At 43.4% G+C, this 17,817-nt stretch overlaps 1 protein-coding gene across 1 annotated transcript; it reads right to left on the reverse strand.

The window, feature by feature from the left end:
- Positions 1-6: 6 nt before the first annotated feature.
- Positions 7-17,395, reverse strand: mn1b (meningioma 1b). Its single transcript, XM_069178201.1, has 3 exons — positions 12,795-17,395; positions 1,710-1,754; positions 7-1,535 (listed from the first exon to the last, which is right to left on the reverse strand). The coding sequence occupies exons 1-3, from the start codon at positions 16,339-16,341 to the stop codon at positions 1,363-1,365; spliced, it is 3,765 nt and encodes a 1,254-aa protein (XP_069034302.1). The 5' UTR covers positions 16,342-17,395; the 3' UTR covers positions 7-1,362.
- Between the last annotated feature and the right edge of the window lie 422 nt (positions 17,396-17,817).

A 17,817-nucleotide genomic window follows, 5' to 3' on the forward strand; every position in this document is an offset into this window, starting at 1 on the left:
AAATGCCACCTTTAACGTCATATTTATTGTTATTTAGTTACTCAATAAAACATATACAGATATATACAATATGCAGGAAAACAGACGACTGCACTTTACATATTATTAAAAAAAGAAAACAAAAAAAAGAAAAATCAGTTTGTAAATTGCCGTCACAGTCCTCCATCTATTGTTTCAGAAATTCAAATTCAACTGAAGCTTTATTTAAAGATTACAAGATTGCCTAACACACAGCAAAGTTTCTCTTATTATACATGTGCAATACCAATAATCTTTTTTTCTTAATTCCCTTATTAAACAATCCCTTGACCTCCACTTTTTTAGTTTCCATTGGCTGAATTGTATACAAGTGGTTGAGCTGATAAGATTGAGAGCAGAGCAGAGCAGAGCAGAGCAGAGCAGAGAAGAGAAGAGAAGAGAAGAGAAGAGAAGAGAAGAGAAGAGAAGAGAAGAGAAGAGAAGAGAATGAGGGAAAGATATTCTCAGCAATACAAATAATACAGAACTACAACAAATGTTGATGATAAAGAGCAGCAAATGATAAAGGTTCAAATTTGCTTTGACAAAGAGGAAAAAAAGTTGTGTTCGCAAGAAAATTGCTGAGTTACATTCATGCATAATCACTCCTCTTCCTATCTTCCTCTAGTTCTGCTTCTCATTGTTCAGGCTACTTATGAACCAGTAGGCCTTATTTATTTATAGGGTAGAAATCCTTAATTCTTTGTATATTAGAAGACTGAATTTAGGGGGGCAAAATTTGGGCCACAAATGATGAAGTTCTCCTTCTTCATTGGAACAATAATGTACACGTTAGAAGTGTAACCTTAGCTGAGGTGAGAGCAGGAAGGCTGCGATAAGCAACAGTAAGTAAAAGTCATGAGATCATGGTCGCATCACAAGACTAAACACTGGTATACAATCAAAGCCAATGACAACTCATATCTCTTCTTCTGCTTCTTCTGGTTTTGTGTTCTCCTCCTTTAACATTTCTTAATTTTTCTTCAACAAAGAAATAAAAAAAAAAAAAATATTGATTTGAGGTTTTCCAGATGTGGGCATTGTTGAGTAGAGCCCGTGCTGTATTGTCCAGCAGTGTGTGAGAGTGTTCTTAAGTGTGACTGCACGTATCAGGAAAAAAACCATTGTATTTGCATGTGTGTGTGAGTGTGCGAGTGTAACTGTGTTTATGTTTGCATTTATGAGTGTAAATGTCTTTCTCTCCCTGAACAGGCAAGAGCCGCACACAGTTGTCTCGTCAACAAATTCTCATCATCACCGTCCTCATCATCATTATTTGTCTCTGAAGCTTTCCTTCTTATTTTCTGATCTTCTTTCCTTCCTCCTGCTGGGCCGGCTTTTTGCTCAAGTCAGTGCCGCCACAAACGTCCCAAATCGGTTTGAGATATCAGAGTGGAGAGAGCGCCAAGATGACACGGGCCCCCCTCGGCCCTTACTGTCCCCCAGCTCGTCTGTGCAGTGGACGGACAGGCACTGCAGGTGGTTCCCTCCGCTGCTCCCTCCTCCTCCTCCTCCTCCTCCTCCTCCTACTCCTCCTCCTCCTCCTCCTCCTGCTCCTCCTCCTCCTCCTCCTACTCCTACTCCTCCTCCTCCTACTCCTCCTCCTCCCCCTCCTACTCCTCCCCCTCCTCCTCCTCCTCCTCCTCCTCCCACTCCTCCTCCTCCTCCTCCTCCTCCTCCTCCGCCTCCGCCCCCTGGGGCCCCGGCTCCAGCCTTACTCTGGGAGAGTTCTGATTCTGCAGACAAGCACAGAGAGGAAAAGGTTAATTAAGACTGTACTAAAATGAAAAAAAAAAAAACTTCAAGAAATTGGCAAACTCTGATACAGATGAAGCATTTAAAATACACACTTTTAATTAAACCAGTGTCATTTTCACATCCCACTCTAAAGCTGCACTGTGAAATTAATTCAACACCATTCCACCCCCCCATCAATAAGACCCGAATAGGAGGCTGTAAGGATAGCTTCCTCTCCTCACACTCCACCTCCTCATGCCTGATATAAACACTTGGAAAACAGACACACACACACACACACACACACACACACACACACACACACACACACACACACACACACATTTAGTCCCGGCAAGGTGTGCAAATGTAGAACACTTCTGCGTGATCGCCGGTCAGTGGGTGAAAGGCCACAGAGAAACTGTCCTTTAACCCTGCTTGACCCAATTTACTGGTATAGTGACCATGCCACAGTATTGACCCTATGTCACCAAGGTGTGAAGCCTCAAATTAAATGGTTGCACCAAGCCGGTTGAAAATCCATACGCAGGTTGATTATACGTTATATAAAAAAAAAAAGCAGACAGAGTTAATGTCAACGCCTGAGATGCATGCTTCACATATGGAGAAAAATCACTTTGTGCCGTGTAACGAAAAAGTGCAACATCACACTTCCTCCCACTTATCTGTCACCGGCATATAGACGCAAAAGAACGCAGGAATTAGGAAAAAGTTTTAAAGAAAAAAAAAAAATCACAAAATGTAAAATGGTTGAGACATAGCAACTAGGAAAGGAAAGAGGTAGTGGTAGGGCAATGTGTTCTGACACCAGTGTGGCATCCTATGCTTTGGGTTTTGCCTCCAAGCAAGCCCAGAGCACAGAGAAAATGTGTGTGAAGATGCTAGAGATCCTTCGCTTAAATCGGCCCGATTAATCTCCCATCTCCTCACCACACAAAACATACCACTGCCTTGCTCCATGTGCATGGTTGAAACAGATCAGTGTGCTGCACGAAGACACAGAGCTTTGAGGTGCAGGGACAACTTGGTGTCTGAGTGTGGAGACAGGTGGAAAACAGCTCTGACAAGCTGAGTTACATGTGTCAGAGGCGGGAGAGGCTGTGATAGACGACAGTCTGGGCACAGAGGCTGCAGATCACAACACTCCAGTCAGGGTGCTGCTCACCAGAGAGAGAGAAGTACGGCACCAACATCCACATCAAACACAACCCTACTACCTGCTTTTAGGTCATCCTTCTCTGCTACTTAAACCCTTTTTTTTTTTATTTCATTTTGCTTATTGTTTTCATCTCCCTTCCTGTCTGCTTTCACAAAACTTGAAGCAGCAGTGATACAGTTTTATCAAGAGAAGGCCAACCCATGCTAGGCAAGACCAAGCAGTTAGGGCAACCGAAGAAGCGGGCAGGCAGACACGCAGGCACTGAGGCAGGCCTGCCCCCCAGCCTGTCTGGGGTGCGACCACTGGAATGGAAAAGTGGGGGGATTTGGTGAAAGGTCAGGCAGCTCAGTCTCCCGTTGTTCTATGTTTCATCTGCCTCTCTGACTGCCAGTCTCTGTAAATTTCTCTCTCCGTCTCCATCTCCCTCCCAAGGACTGGGGACATGGTGTAAGTGGGGGCTGAGGGTGCGGGGGGGTTAAGGGAGAAATGAGGATTTAGAGCAGTGTTGGTGGTGGCTGTGACAAGATCTCACATTTGCCAGAGGGTCCAGTCATACACCTCAGCATGGCTGATCCCCACCCCCTGCCAGTATCACCCCCTCTCCCACCTACCCACTCACACTCCCTCTTCCTAGCGCTGTGCCCTCCAGCACCCGCCAGCAGCTCATGCTAGCTGGGCACAGCAGGGTCCGCACCGGCCTGAATAGGCAGCCAAGCGTTCCCCTGGCTCACTGCTGACACACAGCAAACTGACAACACAGCCAAAAACACACAACACGCCAACCACTGCTGCTGCTGCTGCCATACTCACACCAGCCCTCAGCTGCTGCTCCACATGAACACACACGCCTGCATACATATGGACGCACATGCAGACACACACACACACACACACACACACACACACACACACACACACACACACACACACACACACAATCTCAGCTAGACACATTACTCAGCTTCACTGCAAAGACAAGGCTGGAAAATACACTAACAAAAAATACACAAAGCTCAAATATCACAAATGTTCTTTTCTTGCACATAAACACTCAAATGTATCGCCTGTATAATTCCAGGATTCATGTGCAGGTATAAACAGGCTTTGTTTTTACACATCTATAAATATAAGAAATGCTGTCTAAAGAATATATATCATCAAGTTAAAGACCTTCAGTCTCTGGATGGGTTGATTGACATTTGTTACAATACACTTTTTTCAATTAACAGCAATTGCAAAATCCACCACTTGTACAATGAGCCTAACACTTGACCGCCACAAGATTAAAATATCACTCAGTATTATAAGGTAGCCAGGGGGATTCAAGGAGTGTGATTTTTATGGAAAAATCGAGACACTACACTTAAATTGTAAGCATTATCCATGCCGGTGGATTCGTTCAAAGGTGGAAACGGCAGTGTGAAATTTTAAATCACACAAGTCTAAATCCCAAATCACCATGACATTTTACAAGCAGGAAAATCTTTTTTTTTTTTTTTTTTCCATTAAGATCTATCTTGTTATGCTTGTTCATTGACTAATACAGAATTCATATCCTCGGTAATATCTCAATAATAGCCTATTCATCTGAAGGTAACAAGTGCTTAGCTTCAACAAGCAAGAGGAAAAATACCTAATAAAACGGGAACAGTAAGAGCATGAGCAGCTGCGCTGAGCCACAAACACACCTAGAAATCCTTAACCACATTACAGCCACAAAAGATTACCAACGTAATGTGTTAAGTAAATACTGAATTTAATGTGATGCACTTATATCACCATATCTCTCATCCCAAATGTGATATGTTTTTATTTAGTGCTTGGTGATGACGCTAACACACACACACACACACACACACGCACAGCAGCAGGGCTGCGGAGCCGTCTCACAAACACAGCCAGAAACGATTTACAGAGATGAGTAGAGCTCGAATGCAATGAAGGCAGGGAGCACAGCGCACAGCTCTGGTTGTCTGGATGACACCAATGTGTCTGGGAGCTGACGGCCTGACACGAGTTTACATGTCATACCACACATACTCAACACACCCGAAGCAACACAGGAAGGTAAACAACGGCTGCTTAGAGACTGTATCTTCTACCAATTTAATATTAAGTGTTACACAGTGCAATTTAAATTGAAATTAATTTAAAATCAACTGCACAATTCAAAATTTGTGATAGTAACCTTTGATGCTGACACAGATATTGTGACTTTGTATAAAATAAATAGAAAATAGAAGAAAATAAAGTGTGTGTCAGAGAAATCTACAAAGCTCCTTTTTGGTGCAAGTTCCTCCATCACACTGATTTTTGAGGCCCCAGTATCCCATGCGGCGGGCCTGTGCCCTTTCTATCCCAAGCGCTATACTTCCATGACGACACTTCACCTTTAACCTCATGCTCCCGAGGCCGTGACCCCGTCCTCTCTGAATACAAACCAGACCAATCAGAATGCTCTGCTCACTGACAAAAACACCCAAAGGCCTCTGCTCCGATGACAGTGTGTGACATCAGGTCAGATTCCTCTAGCATAACAACTACCATCCTGGTCTTACGTGAGGACTCTTGTCTTTGTCAGCACAAAATACCCGTCACAATCCTCAGAGAAAAAGTGATTTAAAAAAATAACTAAAAGAGCGACGAGAGAAGGTCTGATTTTAACCAGTAGTGAGACATGACGAAAAAAAAATGTTTCTGACTGGTTGAAATATAACACTCTGATGTCCTCCTGATATTGTCTCTCCAATCTCAGAAATGACAGGACATGCAGGTCAGAGCCAAAAATAATCCAAGGTAACTAAAACAGCCACAAACTCAGATTATATTTTCCAACTACAGGTATGTTCAGAAAAGTTTTAATAAAGTACAAAAGGGATAAATAAGCTATTGTCCCAGGTATCCATGCCCCAGGGTGGGTGAGGGGCATATGAGGCTCCCTGAAAAACCCCTTTCAACTCCACCCGACTGCCGTGGTGTGACCTTTCCCTCAGAGCGGGGAGGATATCTGGAGTGAGCGGGGGGCACATTTCTCAGGCAAGGGCACAGGGGTTATTTTGGTTAGAATTTCCTCTCTGTTCTCTGCCCTGCAACATAAAGAAAAAAAGAAAAACTTGCCCAGGCAGGCACTGCCCCCAGCATTTGTTACCTTCTCTCCAGCAACACACCCATTCCCATCCCCTGCAACTCATAACCCCCCCCCCCCACACACACACACACTCCCCCCCTGCCCCTCCCACACACACACACCCCCTCTGGCCACAAGAAGTGCTTAGGAAACCAGACACAAATCAGAACATAGGAAATGATTTAGTGCCTCCTTCATAACTCACAACCATGTCCAGAACCTGTCCAGAATGTCATCCAAGTCAGTGACATATTGATCTACTTTGCTGTCTCTATTTTGTTTCAGCACAGTCCTGCGCACTTTGTTTTCTGTGTTTCCACCTTTGCAAAAAGTCTACTACACGTGAAAACAGTGGTCATTTTTTTTTTAGATTAGGAGGACCTGCATGACGGAGATATTTATTTTGCATTAAAACTATAAATTATGCTAAATTAATCTATGTAATTAAATACAATACATTTTAAATTATTATTGTTTGTTCTTTTCTGTTAGGTGTTAACTAGTTACATTATTAAGGGGGGCATATTTATGAAGCTATAGAGCTAAATTTGTTCTTAAAACTCCTACACACAGACAAGAGTGAACAATAGTCGTGCAGCATGAAATTGATGGAAAAAATATTTAGAATTGAAATATTTTCTGTTCCATAAATGCAAATGGTAGCTATTACCCAGTCACTCGCCTCATGAGCGAAACTACAGATGTTCTCTGTAAAAACAACTTCTCTCTATCTCTCTTACTTTCTCTTGCACTCCATCAGTCTCTACTTCTGTCTCCCAGGAGAAACAGCTCCAATGTCATAACTCATTTGTGAATTCCTCAACACAAATTAAAAGGTGTCTGACGACTACCTGTATGGCAAATAACATAACCGCTGCTGGCAGCGTGACAACATCTACGCCTCTGAAAACCTGAAAGCACACGCGCACGCACACACACACACACACACACACACACACACACACACACACACACACACACACACACAGAAACACACCTTTTAAGAGCTGTACCTTTATCACAAGTAACATATGAATCTGGGACACCTTTCAGGAGTTTTTTGGGGTTTTTTAGGGGGGTTTTTTTAGTTGTTTTTTTTAATCAAACTAATGCACTTTTTTTTTCTCCTTTTCAGACCACTGTGGCAGTTGTTGAACAAGACGGTGGAAATCTGGAGAGGGCCACATACATCCGCAATCAAAGGTTTGGAACTCCTTACTCTGTGCATCTCCCAGATAAATTCAGCTTTCCATTGCCGCGCTGCATCCACGGAGAATATTTACCACATGCTGAGACAAGTTTCATTTTATTCGAACACCCTTCCCTGGGGAAAACAAAACACCGGATGAGCCTCTATTTTGATGAGTTGAAAATCTTGACACCTTTGTTCATCTTTTTCCTCTCTTCATCAGTCACCAGCACGCTTCTTTAATAGGCTTCCTTTGACTGTCACTAGTGCTCAATGTCTTGCAAAAAAAAACAGGAACATGGAACACATGCATGCACGCACACACATAAACAAACATGAATCCACACGCACGCACCTACACCGTCTTAAATTTAAGACACTTTAAATGCAGGTTTTTCAGTCCTGCACTATTTACAAGCCGAGTAAATACTCTTAAATATTTTCAACACATTAGAATTAAGTGTGCATGTTCCACCAAGCGAGACACCTGAGATCGTGGGCTGAAGCCGTGAGCCTGACACCAAGTCTAAATAAATCAAACTTTATGTCTACAGCTGACAAATCCATACTATCAAGTTGCAAAGCTTACAAGCATGCCCTTTGTCACATTAAAGTTCATACCAGCGCGCGCGCACACACACACACACACACACACACACACACACACACACACACACACACACACACACACACAGAGATGTAGTGGAAAATATGATATATTCATACCTATATTTCATATTATGCTATTTTCTTTGTTCATACCAAAGACAATTTTGTTTCGGAGGAGAAGAGTTTCTATAACATGTATTTGCGTTGCTGAACTCACAAACTAACTGTTCTTTACAGCTCTGATGAACCTGTCAATAACCAATTTAACTTATATTAGTTGCTGGAGGATAAATTATAACTTTTGGAAAACAATATTGCAAATGCTAATTGCTATGATTATCATAATGATTATAATTAATGCGGTACAGGAGAGAGCGAGAGGCTTGGTGGATGTGTGTTGTTGAAAAAGTCAATATGAAACACCTTGTAATGACAGGTAAAGAACACAGACTGCCCCAAGCTGTTTTTTTCCACATTCAAGCACGTGCCAATCACTTTCTTCTTTTTTAGAAAAAGGAAACAGAAATTACTGGTGTGATTTGTGGGGTTGTTGTCGCACTGAAATGTCAAAGCCTGGTAGTCTCACAGGATTGTTCTCCATGGTGGAATATCAATACGGCTCTTTCTGTGCTTTAAGTGCTTTCTAGTCGGTGTGATAAGATGCAAGTTCCTTCTTTTCAAACCTGTCAAAGCCAGAGTGACAGGGATTTGATCATTATTAGAGCTGTTTAAGGACTGATTACAGAGTGCGAAGAGTGAAACTATTCCACAAGGTCAGCTGTGAAGTGCTCTAACTGCTGTTAAAAAAAAAAAAAAAAAGTCACATAAGGGCATGTGGTAAAAACAATGAAAAGTAAAAAATAAAAATAACTGAATCACTTCCTACGCCTGCTGCTTGCCTGTTATCAAGACTATGCATGAGTTTCCAAATGAACGGTCAGCTTCTGGCTAAGATATACAGAAGAGAAGGGAAGAGGAAGTGCGTAAAAAATGTTTTTATAAAAAAGGAGAAATAATAGTAACTGACACTTCAAAAAGGAAAGTTGTTCATGTGCACCTTTAGTTGTTGCCTCTACGCGAGCATAAGATGCCATTTAGCAGAGCATACTCTGCAGGACGTCAGTTTAAAGCAACTGGTTTTACTGAGCTGAGCCTTAGTGAAAAATTTTAGCAACACAATGTCACAGAGAAAGAGGGCCAAATATGGGGTCTAAAGGGGATGTTACTGCCACACGTATCACTTTAAACAGGCGCAGAAGGACCGCAGAGAGGGCGAGCTGGGTGAACAGACGTCACCACTCGTTGTCTACACATTCAAACATTCAGAGAGTTAGACAAACATTAATATTGAATATCTGCACCGACGAATCATAGCAAGGCATGTGTTCCTTGTTGTCTCTCTTGAACATAGCACAAAGACAAACACACCTGGCAACAAAATTATCTGAAGTTTCACAACTACACTCAGTATTTTAGTGAAACTGCACTGAGCAATGGAAACATTCACCTTATAGGTACCAAACTGACCCGTGAACCCCAGCTCTTTCACTCTCACTGTCATCTGAAGCAAACTCCTCTGCATCACCGAAGAACACACAACAACATAAATCACCTGCTATAATTTCTCCAGTTAAATTCCTTTGCAAAATAAAATTTAAAAAATACACTTAACTGAAAAACAACAACGCATGTAGGTCTCAGGACAAAACCGAAACTGTGTCCAGAAACAGATGATCTCCTATTTAGGCAACTGAAAACTATATTTATGTGAAAATGATATGTCTAAAACTGAAGATGAGAAAACACTTATAATTATTTATATTTAAATGCATTTTTAACTGCATTTTCATTTTCAATTAGTTATTAAATCTAAGTACTTCTGTGTAAATGTATGTATTTAGCTACTGTTTATCATATTGAACTTATTAACCTGATAGAAATAAAATATTCTATGCATAATTCAACAACACTCCCGAAGCAAAATAAGGCATATACTCTACATGGAAATTTAATGGTGATGACAAAACACATTTTTGAAAGTGGACCGGTAGAAAACTCTTCAGCTACAAGAAAGAATATATATAACACATCCACCACTTTAGAAAATACAATTATTACGAGCCATCGTTCAGAAGGTTTCCACTCCAAAAAATATCTGAACCTTGTGCTGATGATTAAAATGTTATTTCAACTTATTATAAGTGAGAAAAGACTCCTTTCCTCTGTCACCAAAAATACATGAATTATTTTTTTTCCCAATTAAAATGATCATCTTTTTTTGATGAAGTTATATTTCATTGAGGATAATGGACTAAATAATTGCCCTGCTTTATTTGATATTAGTGTCACTTGCATTATCTTGCCGGTGGCACATTTTTGTCTACAAGAGTGAGGACTTAAAACTAGACTGAGCGAGGTGGATATTTTTTGCAGTGTGAAAAGCCTCTGGGATGTTGACTCTTATGGAACTACACTGTGGGCTATGACTTATCTTAAATTATTATGTTATTTTGCTCCCTTCTGTGTAGCCTAAGCATCAGATTCAATCTCAAAATCCCCCTCCCCTCCCAAATACACCTCCACCCTTTTTTCATCTTTGCTGTCTGAAGCACTCAAATGAGAAACTGTCAGGAGCCGTGATTTGTGCTAACTAGCTATCGATCGCTCCAGAGCTGCATGCCTCGTGTCCATGCAGGGAGGGCTGAAAGAGGGGAGGGGAGGGAAGGAGAGGAGAGGAGAGGAGAGGAGAGGAGAGGAGAGGAGAGGAGAGGAGAGGAGAGGAGAGGAGAGGAGAGGAGAGGAGAGGAGAGAGGGCAATAGTCTATTCTGCCTGTAAATATTTACTGATGTTTGTGATTTATAATGTTAAATGTGCTATCAGCCTCAGAGAAATTAAAGCAGCGAATGCAACAAGATGAGTCAGGCTGACTGCTCATCAGTTGTGGGTTTCCTTCTCAAAAGAATATGGAATTAATCATTATCAAAAGTATTGATGTTGTTTATCACTTCCTGGCAACAGTAGAGTTGTTTTAATTATGAGGAAAACATCAAACTGGGTGAGGTGAAATGTACTACTTTTGATCATTCTGGATTAAATTATGTGCACTGCTTGTTTTTGTTCGACCCGATTTATAATTGGGGTGAACAGTGACATAGCCTATACCACCATCTAAATGTTAAGTTACAGTTATCTGTCTTTGTAATGGCATTAGTGTTACAAACTGACACCCTGTGCTCAGTCTCATATAAACAATGTGCCTGGACTCCAGAGTCCGCGCGATGCGTGCCCCCGCCCCTCTCTGCACCCACACTGATCAGAACAAAGAGGTGCTGTTGACGCGCTAGGCGCTATGCTCAAATATATACAGAAATATTATTAGATATCTAAAGATCCACAGGCCTTTCAGTAGCATCAACCTGACACTGGGTAATTATTTTGGATTTAGTTTTTTTATGTAATCAATTTTAACCTTCTCTGTTAACTGCTTTGGTTTGAAAAGATTTGTAAATAATACACATGAAAAAGAAAACAACAAGAAAATTAAAAGGCACACACAAGAAATAAAAAAAATTAAAAAATAAAAACATGTTCCAATATGTACAATGTAATAAATTCTGCAGTTATACTGCATTACAATTAGTAAGTAATTACAAGCTCACAAAATAAAAATAAAACAACAGTGTAATAATGATGCAGTAATCGTATTCATACAAATACAATTGTTGTTATTATTATTGTTATTATAATTATTTTTATTTTTATAAGAATAGTGAAACACACCCACAGCTGAACGAAACGGCAAAATGATCTGCAGTTTATTTAGGGGCTTTATAACAGCATTAAAATAAAACTAAATTGTAGCTATAAAGCAATCTCCGCAGAATACAATAATATCTTGCCTTTTTGAAAAACTGCTTCTCTGCCATTAAGTCAAAAGATTTTCCACTTTTCTTGAGACATCCTGAATTGTAAATAACTTATTTAAAACTAATTTACAAAAATATTTTACTCTAATTGAGTTAGATAAAAATAATAAAACATTTAAAAGTGACAATAATAAACAATAACGAAATGTTTAACAATAAACAAACTACATTTAATAAAACAAAATATTAAATTGTACGTTTTTTTTTTTAATTCAAATTTTGTTATTTCTCACAGGAAATAAAAACTAAAACTGAATGGCAGTAATTTCACCATGATACGTATTCTTTTAAATCCTGTCTGGACAATCTAAAATCAATCCACTTTCACCAGCTCTGTATTATCCCATGGTAATAACAAAAACAAACAAGTAACAAGGCGAGGGAAACCCCGCTGTGCAAACGCATATCCTCAGAAAGCTATTAATCTTCTCAATGTAGTTGTTCACCCTGAAAACCGAGATAAAGAACCACAGGAAATGTTTACTTTTCTTGAGCTGTTCTTTTGAAGTGCCTTTACAATGAAGAAACTAAAATACTCTGTCCTAGAGCTTTACTTTATTCATTTAAATGGCATTTTCATTTTTATTAGTTTTTACATTCTTTAATATGGACCAAATTTAAGCAGAAAAATATTGCATAAATCTTTTTTTTTTTTCCATTGTAAAAACTTAAATGGCATTACCATTAAATGTATTATCTTCATATAAGCTAAACCTCTACAATTCAAAGACCCCAGTTAAACAGAGACGGCTTCTCTCTGCCGGCACAATACAAAAGATCCTCTATCACCAGCGTCACCAGAGCATTTTACCTATTATGTAGGTAAGTTTACACTGCAGTTCAGATAAAATAAACATTTTAGGGATGAAAATATACAAATTTTATGAGAAAAATGTATCAGTTAATGTAGTCTGTCTTGCATGTGAGAGAGTGGGTGAACATTGTGTGAGAAAAAAGAAGAAAGACTGAGTAAAATATAAGCAGAGGAATGAAACCGTTTGATTTACCTTCTTTACTGTTTTGGCTCTTATTTTTTTCCCAGGGTCCCATGGCCTTGTCATCCTCTGACCCGTCCATCATGGCCTTGTCACTGGGCACGTACCAGGTGGCATGCTGCTCTGCCATGAGGGTGTCAAGGTCAATAGTGCCCATTGAGCCCTTCCCAGCATCTGGGCTGCAGCTCGCCAGCTCATTGTCTCCGTTCTGTGAGGGACAGTCGCCATTCTTTTTGCCATTCTTCATGGCCAGGGGCTGGTCTTCAGAGATACTGAACTGTTGCCGCTGTAGCTGGATCTGGGCCTGCAGAATCTCCAGAGGATGGATTTCTTCCTGGCCAGAGGTGCTGGATGGGGTGCGTACCTGCTCCACTCCAGGAGTGCCTGGGTGGCTTACACCGCTGGCCGCTGTGCCCACACCAGCATTCAGTCCATAGCTGTCTGGTGTCGAGGTAGTATGATTGTTAATGCCCATGCCGAGGGGTTTTTGTCCATTTATCAACCCATGGTCACTCCTCTGCATTTTAGGTGAGCCTGTGATCATAGGACTGCGATTAGGCTTGGTGGCTGAGGCCCCTCCAGCGTCTGAACTGGAGGACACCTCATCCTCGTTGCCATAGTGGGTGCTGACATCGTCAGGAAAGTCCACTCTTGGTGAGCTACTGTCAGACTTGGCAACACTTTGAATGCCACTGTCTAAAGAAGACATAAGGTCAGCCTGGTCCCCCAACATTAGGTCGCCTCCTTTTCCCCAAGAGGGTGATTGGAGGTGTTTCTCATGGGGCGTGCCCCCACCCCTCTCCCCAACGCCAGCCGAGGGGGTCTGCTGGCCTGGACTTACAACAGGGTTACCATTGTCAGAGGAAAAAAAAATTCCAGGGCTCACATGTCCACTGTCTCTTTTTCTCCTCCCTCTCCCTCTCCCATTCCCTGTTGTTGCCTTCCCCTCACTGCACGGGGTAGCGTCCATGTTGTAATTTGGGGAGAGGGCACTGGCTTCCCCCTGCACCGTCTGGCTTTGACTTGCAGGCTTAGAGTTGCTATTCCCGGTGCCAGGCATCTGGCTGTTCTGGGAAGTGCTGCTCTGAAAATATTCAGGACCAGCACTGCCAGTCCCATTAGATGTGCTGCTATTAATGTCCTGCTCTGTCTGACTCAGTTTTCGTTTGCCCTCATTTTGGTTCTTCTTGTTGAATGTTACATTAAGATTGGGGGCCCCTAGGCTAGCGATCATGTTCTGGCAGGCCGTGGAAAGGGCCGCTAGGCAGCTCTGGCCGAAAACACTGTCTTTCGTGCTGGTTTTGCTGAAGTTCCCAAGGGACAGAGCTCCAAGCTTACTAACAGACGGCCGCTGGCCTGAGGGGAACTCAGACTGAGGAGGGTAGCTCCCTGGTGAGGTGCTCACTCCCTGGGGAGCACCATGGGCTGGCCCCTGACGGTTAGCCCCCCCATAGGGAAACGTTGGCTGTGCTCCCATTGGAGGTGCAGGGAAGTCAGCTGGCCGCCTCTCTGCTGGTGCATTCGGATGTCCTGTTCCTGCTCCTGGAGACTGCATTTGTGAGAGGTTGCCCATGTTGCCACTAAACTGTGAGTGCATGCCCGGGGAATGAAGGGTCTGCACATGTCCATCTCCTGGTATTCTCATGGGCTCCTGCATGCCAATGCCAGGCCTAAACATCATTCCAGCCCCATTCTGCTGCAGCCCCATGTCATGGGGCCCTGACTCATTACCTGCTCCACCCATGCGCCGTGACATCATCTCTCCTGGTGGGTGGGACCCCTGAAACCAGGAATTCTCCTGCGTTACATGAGGATTTTGTCCTTCAATGTTGGGCATTCTGCCACCATTCTCCCTGTCAAAGTTGGGCTGAGGCATGCTTCCAACTGGGCCTCCATGAGCCATCGGGCCAGGAGGTACATCGCCCTGGTGACCCAACTGCTGCAGACTCGGCTGCCTCATCCTTTGCTGCTGGTTGCGCGAGGCCATCTGTTTTATCATCATGGCTGCATTCTGCCGTTGCTGTAGAGACTGCTGCTCAGGCCCCGGATGCTGCAGGGGACCTGGTGCGAAACCTTCATTCACAGGTGGGGTGAACTCTCCAGGAAGGCCGGGGTAGGCAGAGGGAGAGAGGTGGTTATCCATACTGCCACACCAGCCTTCGCCGCCATGAGCATTATGAAAATCAAATCTAGGCCTTTTAGCCATGTTCATGTAAGGAGAGTCAAAGTGTTGCAGCCTCTGATTTGGGGGCTGTTGGGAAGGGGGAGGAGCTGGCTGTTGCATATTAAACATGGGGTCACCATAGGGGTGCAGACCCCTATTTTCCAGTCTGTGAATGGGATATTCAAACTGGTTGTGTTGGCCAGGCATCATGACCCCTCCATCCAGAATGTTAGGGTTAGTAGAGCCGGGCTCAGCCTGAGGGGGTCGAGGGAGGCCAGGGGGGCATGAGTTCTGTCTAGCTATCAAGCCAGCCGGTTGTTGCTGTGGCATGAGAGGATGTCTTGCATTGACCCCCGGCTCCATTCCAACGGGCACCTTCCGCCCATTTCCAAAACGCTCAAAAAACACTCCATGCTGAGGCTGCTGGGGCTGTGGTGGCGGCTGGTGTCCCTTAGAGATGCCCTGCATGCCTGGCGTTCGTGGCATGCCAGGGTTCCCTGGGAAATTCCCACTGGGAACTGGCCTTCCTGGCCCAAAATGTGGTAACTGAGATTCTGATTCTGATGGGGAAAATACAGGTACATCAAAATGTCCAGATGGAGGCTCACTTGGGAAGTTATACTCTAATCCTTCTACAGCTCCCTGGTTGGGCATCCGTCGAGGCTCCAAACCATGAGACTCAGAGGAGGAGGAGGAGGAAGAGGGAAGACCATGGAAGGATGCTGCTCTATTAGGTGACTGGTCCAGAGGTAAACAGGGGGCAGGGACGGCATGGTTGCCACTCGGAGGGCCGTGATGTTGAAAGTCAGGCATGTTACCAGGCCGCTGCTGCTGCGGTTGCTGCTGCTGCTGCTGCTGCTGGGGGAAACCATCCCCTGCCTGTCCCTCAGCAAGAGGATCAAATCCTTCTCCAAAGCCCTGCTGTGGTCCCATGCCATTGTTGTTGTAGCCCATTAGCCTACCACCATGCAGGCATGATGACCCTGGCTCTGGGCCTCCAAAATTCCCACTGAAATGAGGGTGATGTTGGTGGGGGTGAGGTTGATGTCCGTGAGGATGTCCTTGATGAGGTTGCTGGTTGTTAAAAAATCCATGCATCGGCCCTTGTTGTTGCTGCTGCGGCTGCTGAAGTCCGCTGCCTGCATGCATGTCTGAGTGTCCCCGCGGGTGAAAGCCCCCGTACTGTTCACCGTTCATGTTCATATTGAGCCCGAGCATTTGCGGCTCGCTCAAAGGGCCCATGCCGGGTTCCACGGCTACAGGCGGCCCTCCAGCATGAAAACCCGGGCTTTTATAATGGGAGCCCATGTTCAGTCTCTGTGGGTTTATATTTCTTTCTGACTGGCCAGGGTTTCTGCTATTAATTTGAGAACCAAACTGCTCCAGCCCAAACATACTCCCCTGCAATCAATCCCACATGACGGCCAGTTTGCCAGACATCGGCACACTGTCTATTTTTCCGTCTGTCCCCAAAAACAAAAAGGGAAAAAAAAATAAAGATACACAAAAAAACTATTCAAATGCTTGTATCACACTACTGACTAATCTGCGTTATCTACTTTAAATGTTAAAACTCACCAAATAAGTCCTCATCGCTGTATAACAATTGTTTTCCAACTTCTCCAAGGACGCAGAGGAGAGAGGGGACAGACTGTGTCCAAATACACGCGTAAACTGTGGAGCCTGCCTGTTCCCGTATTAACGCTCCACTTATTTCCTCCCTTTGATTAAGCAAACACTGCTATTAAACGTGCTACACTAGTGATCTATCACATTCCAAAGTTTTTCTTCGGAGCGAACATGACACAAAACATTTCGCTAACAAAATGAAATGAGAGCGCAAAAGATTTGAAAAGCGATCAAACACGGAATAAGTTTCTCTCAGCTAATTCATTATTCCAGCCCGATGTCAAATGTCCCAGAATGATTTTCAGTATATGGTCCCATGCTGTAAATAAATTAAAAAAAAAAAAAAAAAAAAAAAAAAAAAAAAAGTCCAATTGGAGCCGTGTCGTTAAAACTGCTTCTGCGGCTGAGTGAGGAAAATCTTCGTTTAAATAAATACTGCCCACCGATGTCCTTCAAAATCTCGAAAACGGCCGAGCAGGCATGACGCCAGAAGTCCAGTGTGATGGAAAGTCCACAAACACGGCTCTCCAGCCGAGGCACCGGAGAACCGGAGCGTCTGTTTATGCGATCTAAACCCGGAGCAGCGTGGCATGCATTACCCGCACTCCACAACTACCGAGCGGCTTGACAGCATCCTTCACCCACTGCCGGTCATGCGCCTTGTAGTGAAGCGCCGTGCCTTAAGTCCTTTCGGTGCGTTTCGTTGTTGGTGTCGTGCGTCCCTCCGTTTACCGAGTCTTGTCTGGTGTGGTCTGAGTGCACTTGGGAGCGATTCACAGATACACTCACACTCCGCTCTACCGCTTGGCGCTGTGTGAGATCAACGCGTCCAGAGGAGCCAGCAACAAGTTTTGCATTTCTGCAACCACTTCCATCCACGAGGTTTCATCCAATCGGAGCAGCCAGAGAAAGCTTCGAGGGCGGGACAAACGTTTTTAAGGTGGTCCACGGAGTCCGTGATATTGTAAACTCGTGTGTAAATCAGATCATAGAAAATGTCTTTTACTAAAAAAAAAGTAATGTTTTGTCCTAAAACAAGTGTCGAATTTGAGCTGTGTGCGATTTGTCAGATAAAAACATTTTCGATACTTCACGACAAATGTGTAATCTGGTAGGTGAGAGAAAAGATCCTGCAACTCTTGATGTCCTCCTCTGGAGTAACGGTGCTTGAAGTGAAAGGCAACACGCCGCTGTTTTATGTTTCTTTAGACCTCTTCACCTATGAACAATCTCCTTTATTTT

Source organism: Embiotoca jacksoni, unplaced genomic scaffold (genome assembly GCF_022577435.1).
Source record: "Embiotoca jacksoni isolate LCO1_2020_lvr unplaced genomic scaffold, fEmbJac1.0.p SCAF_8, whole genome shotgun sequence".
Lineage (NCBI taxonomy): Eukaryota > Metazoa > Chordata > Actinopteri > Embiotocidae > Embiotoca > Embiotoca jacksoni.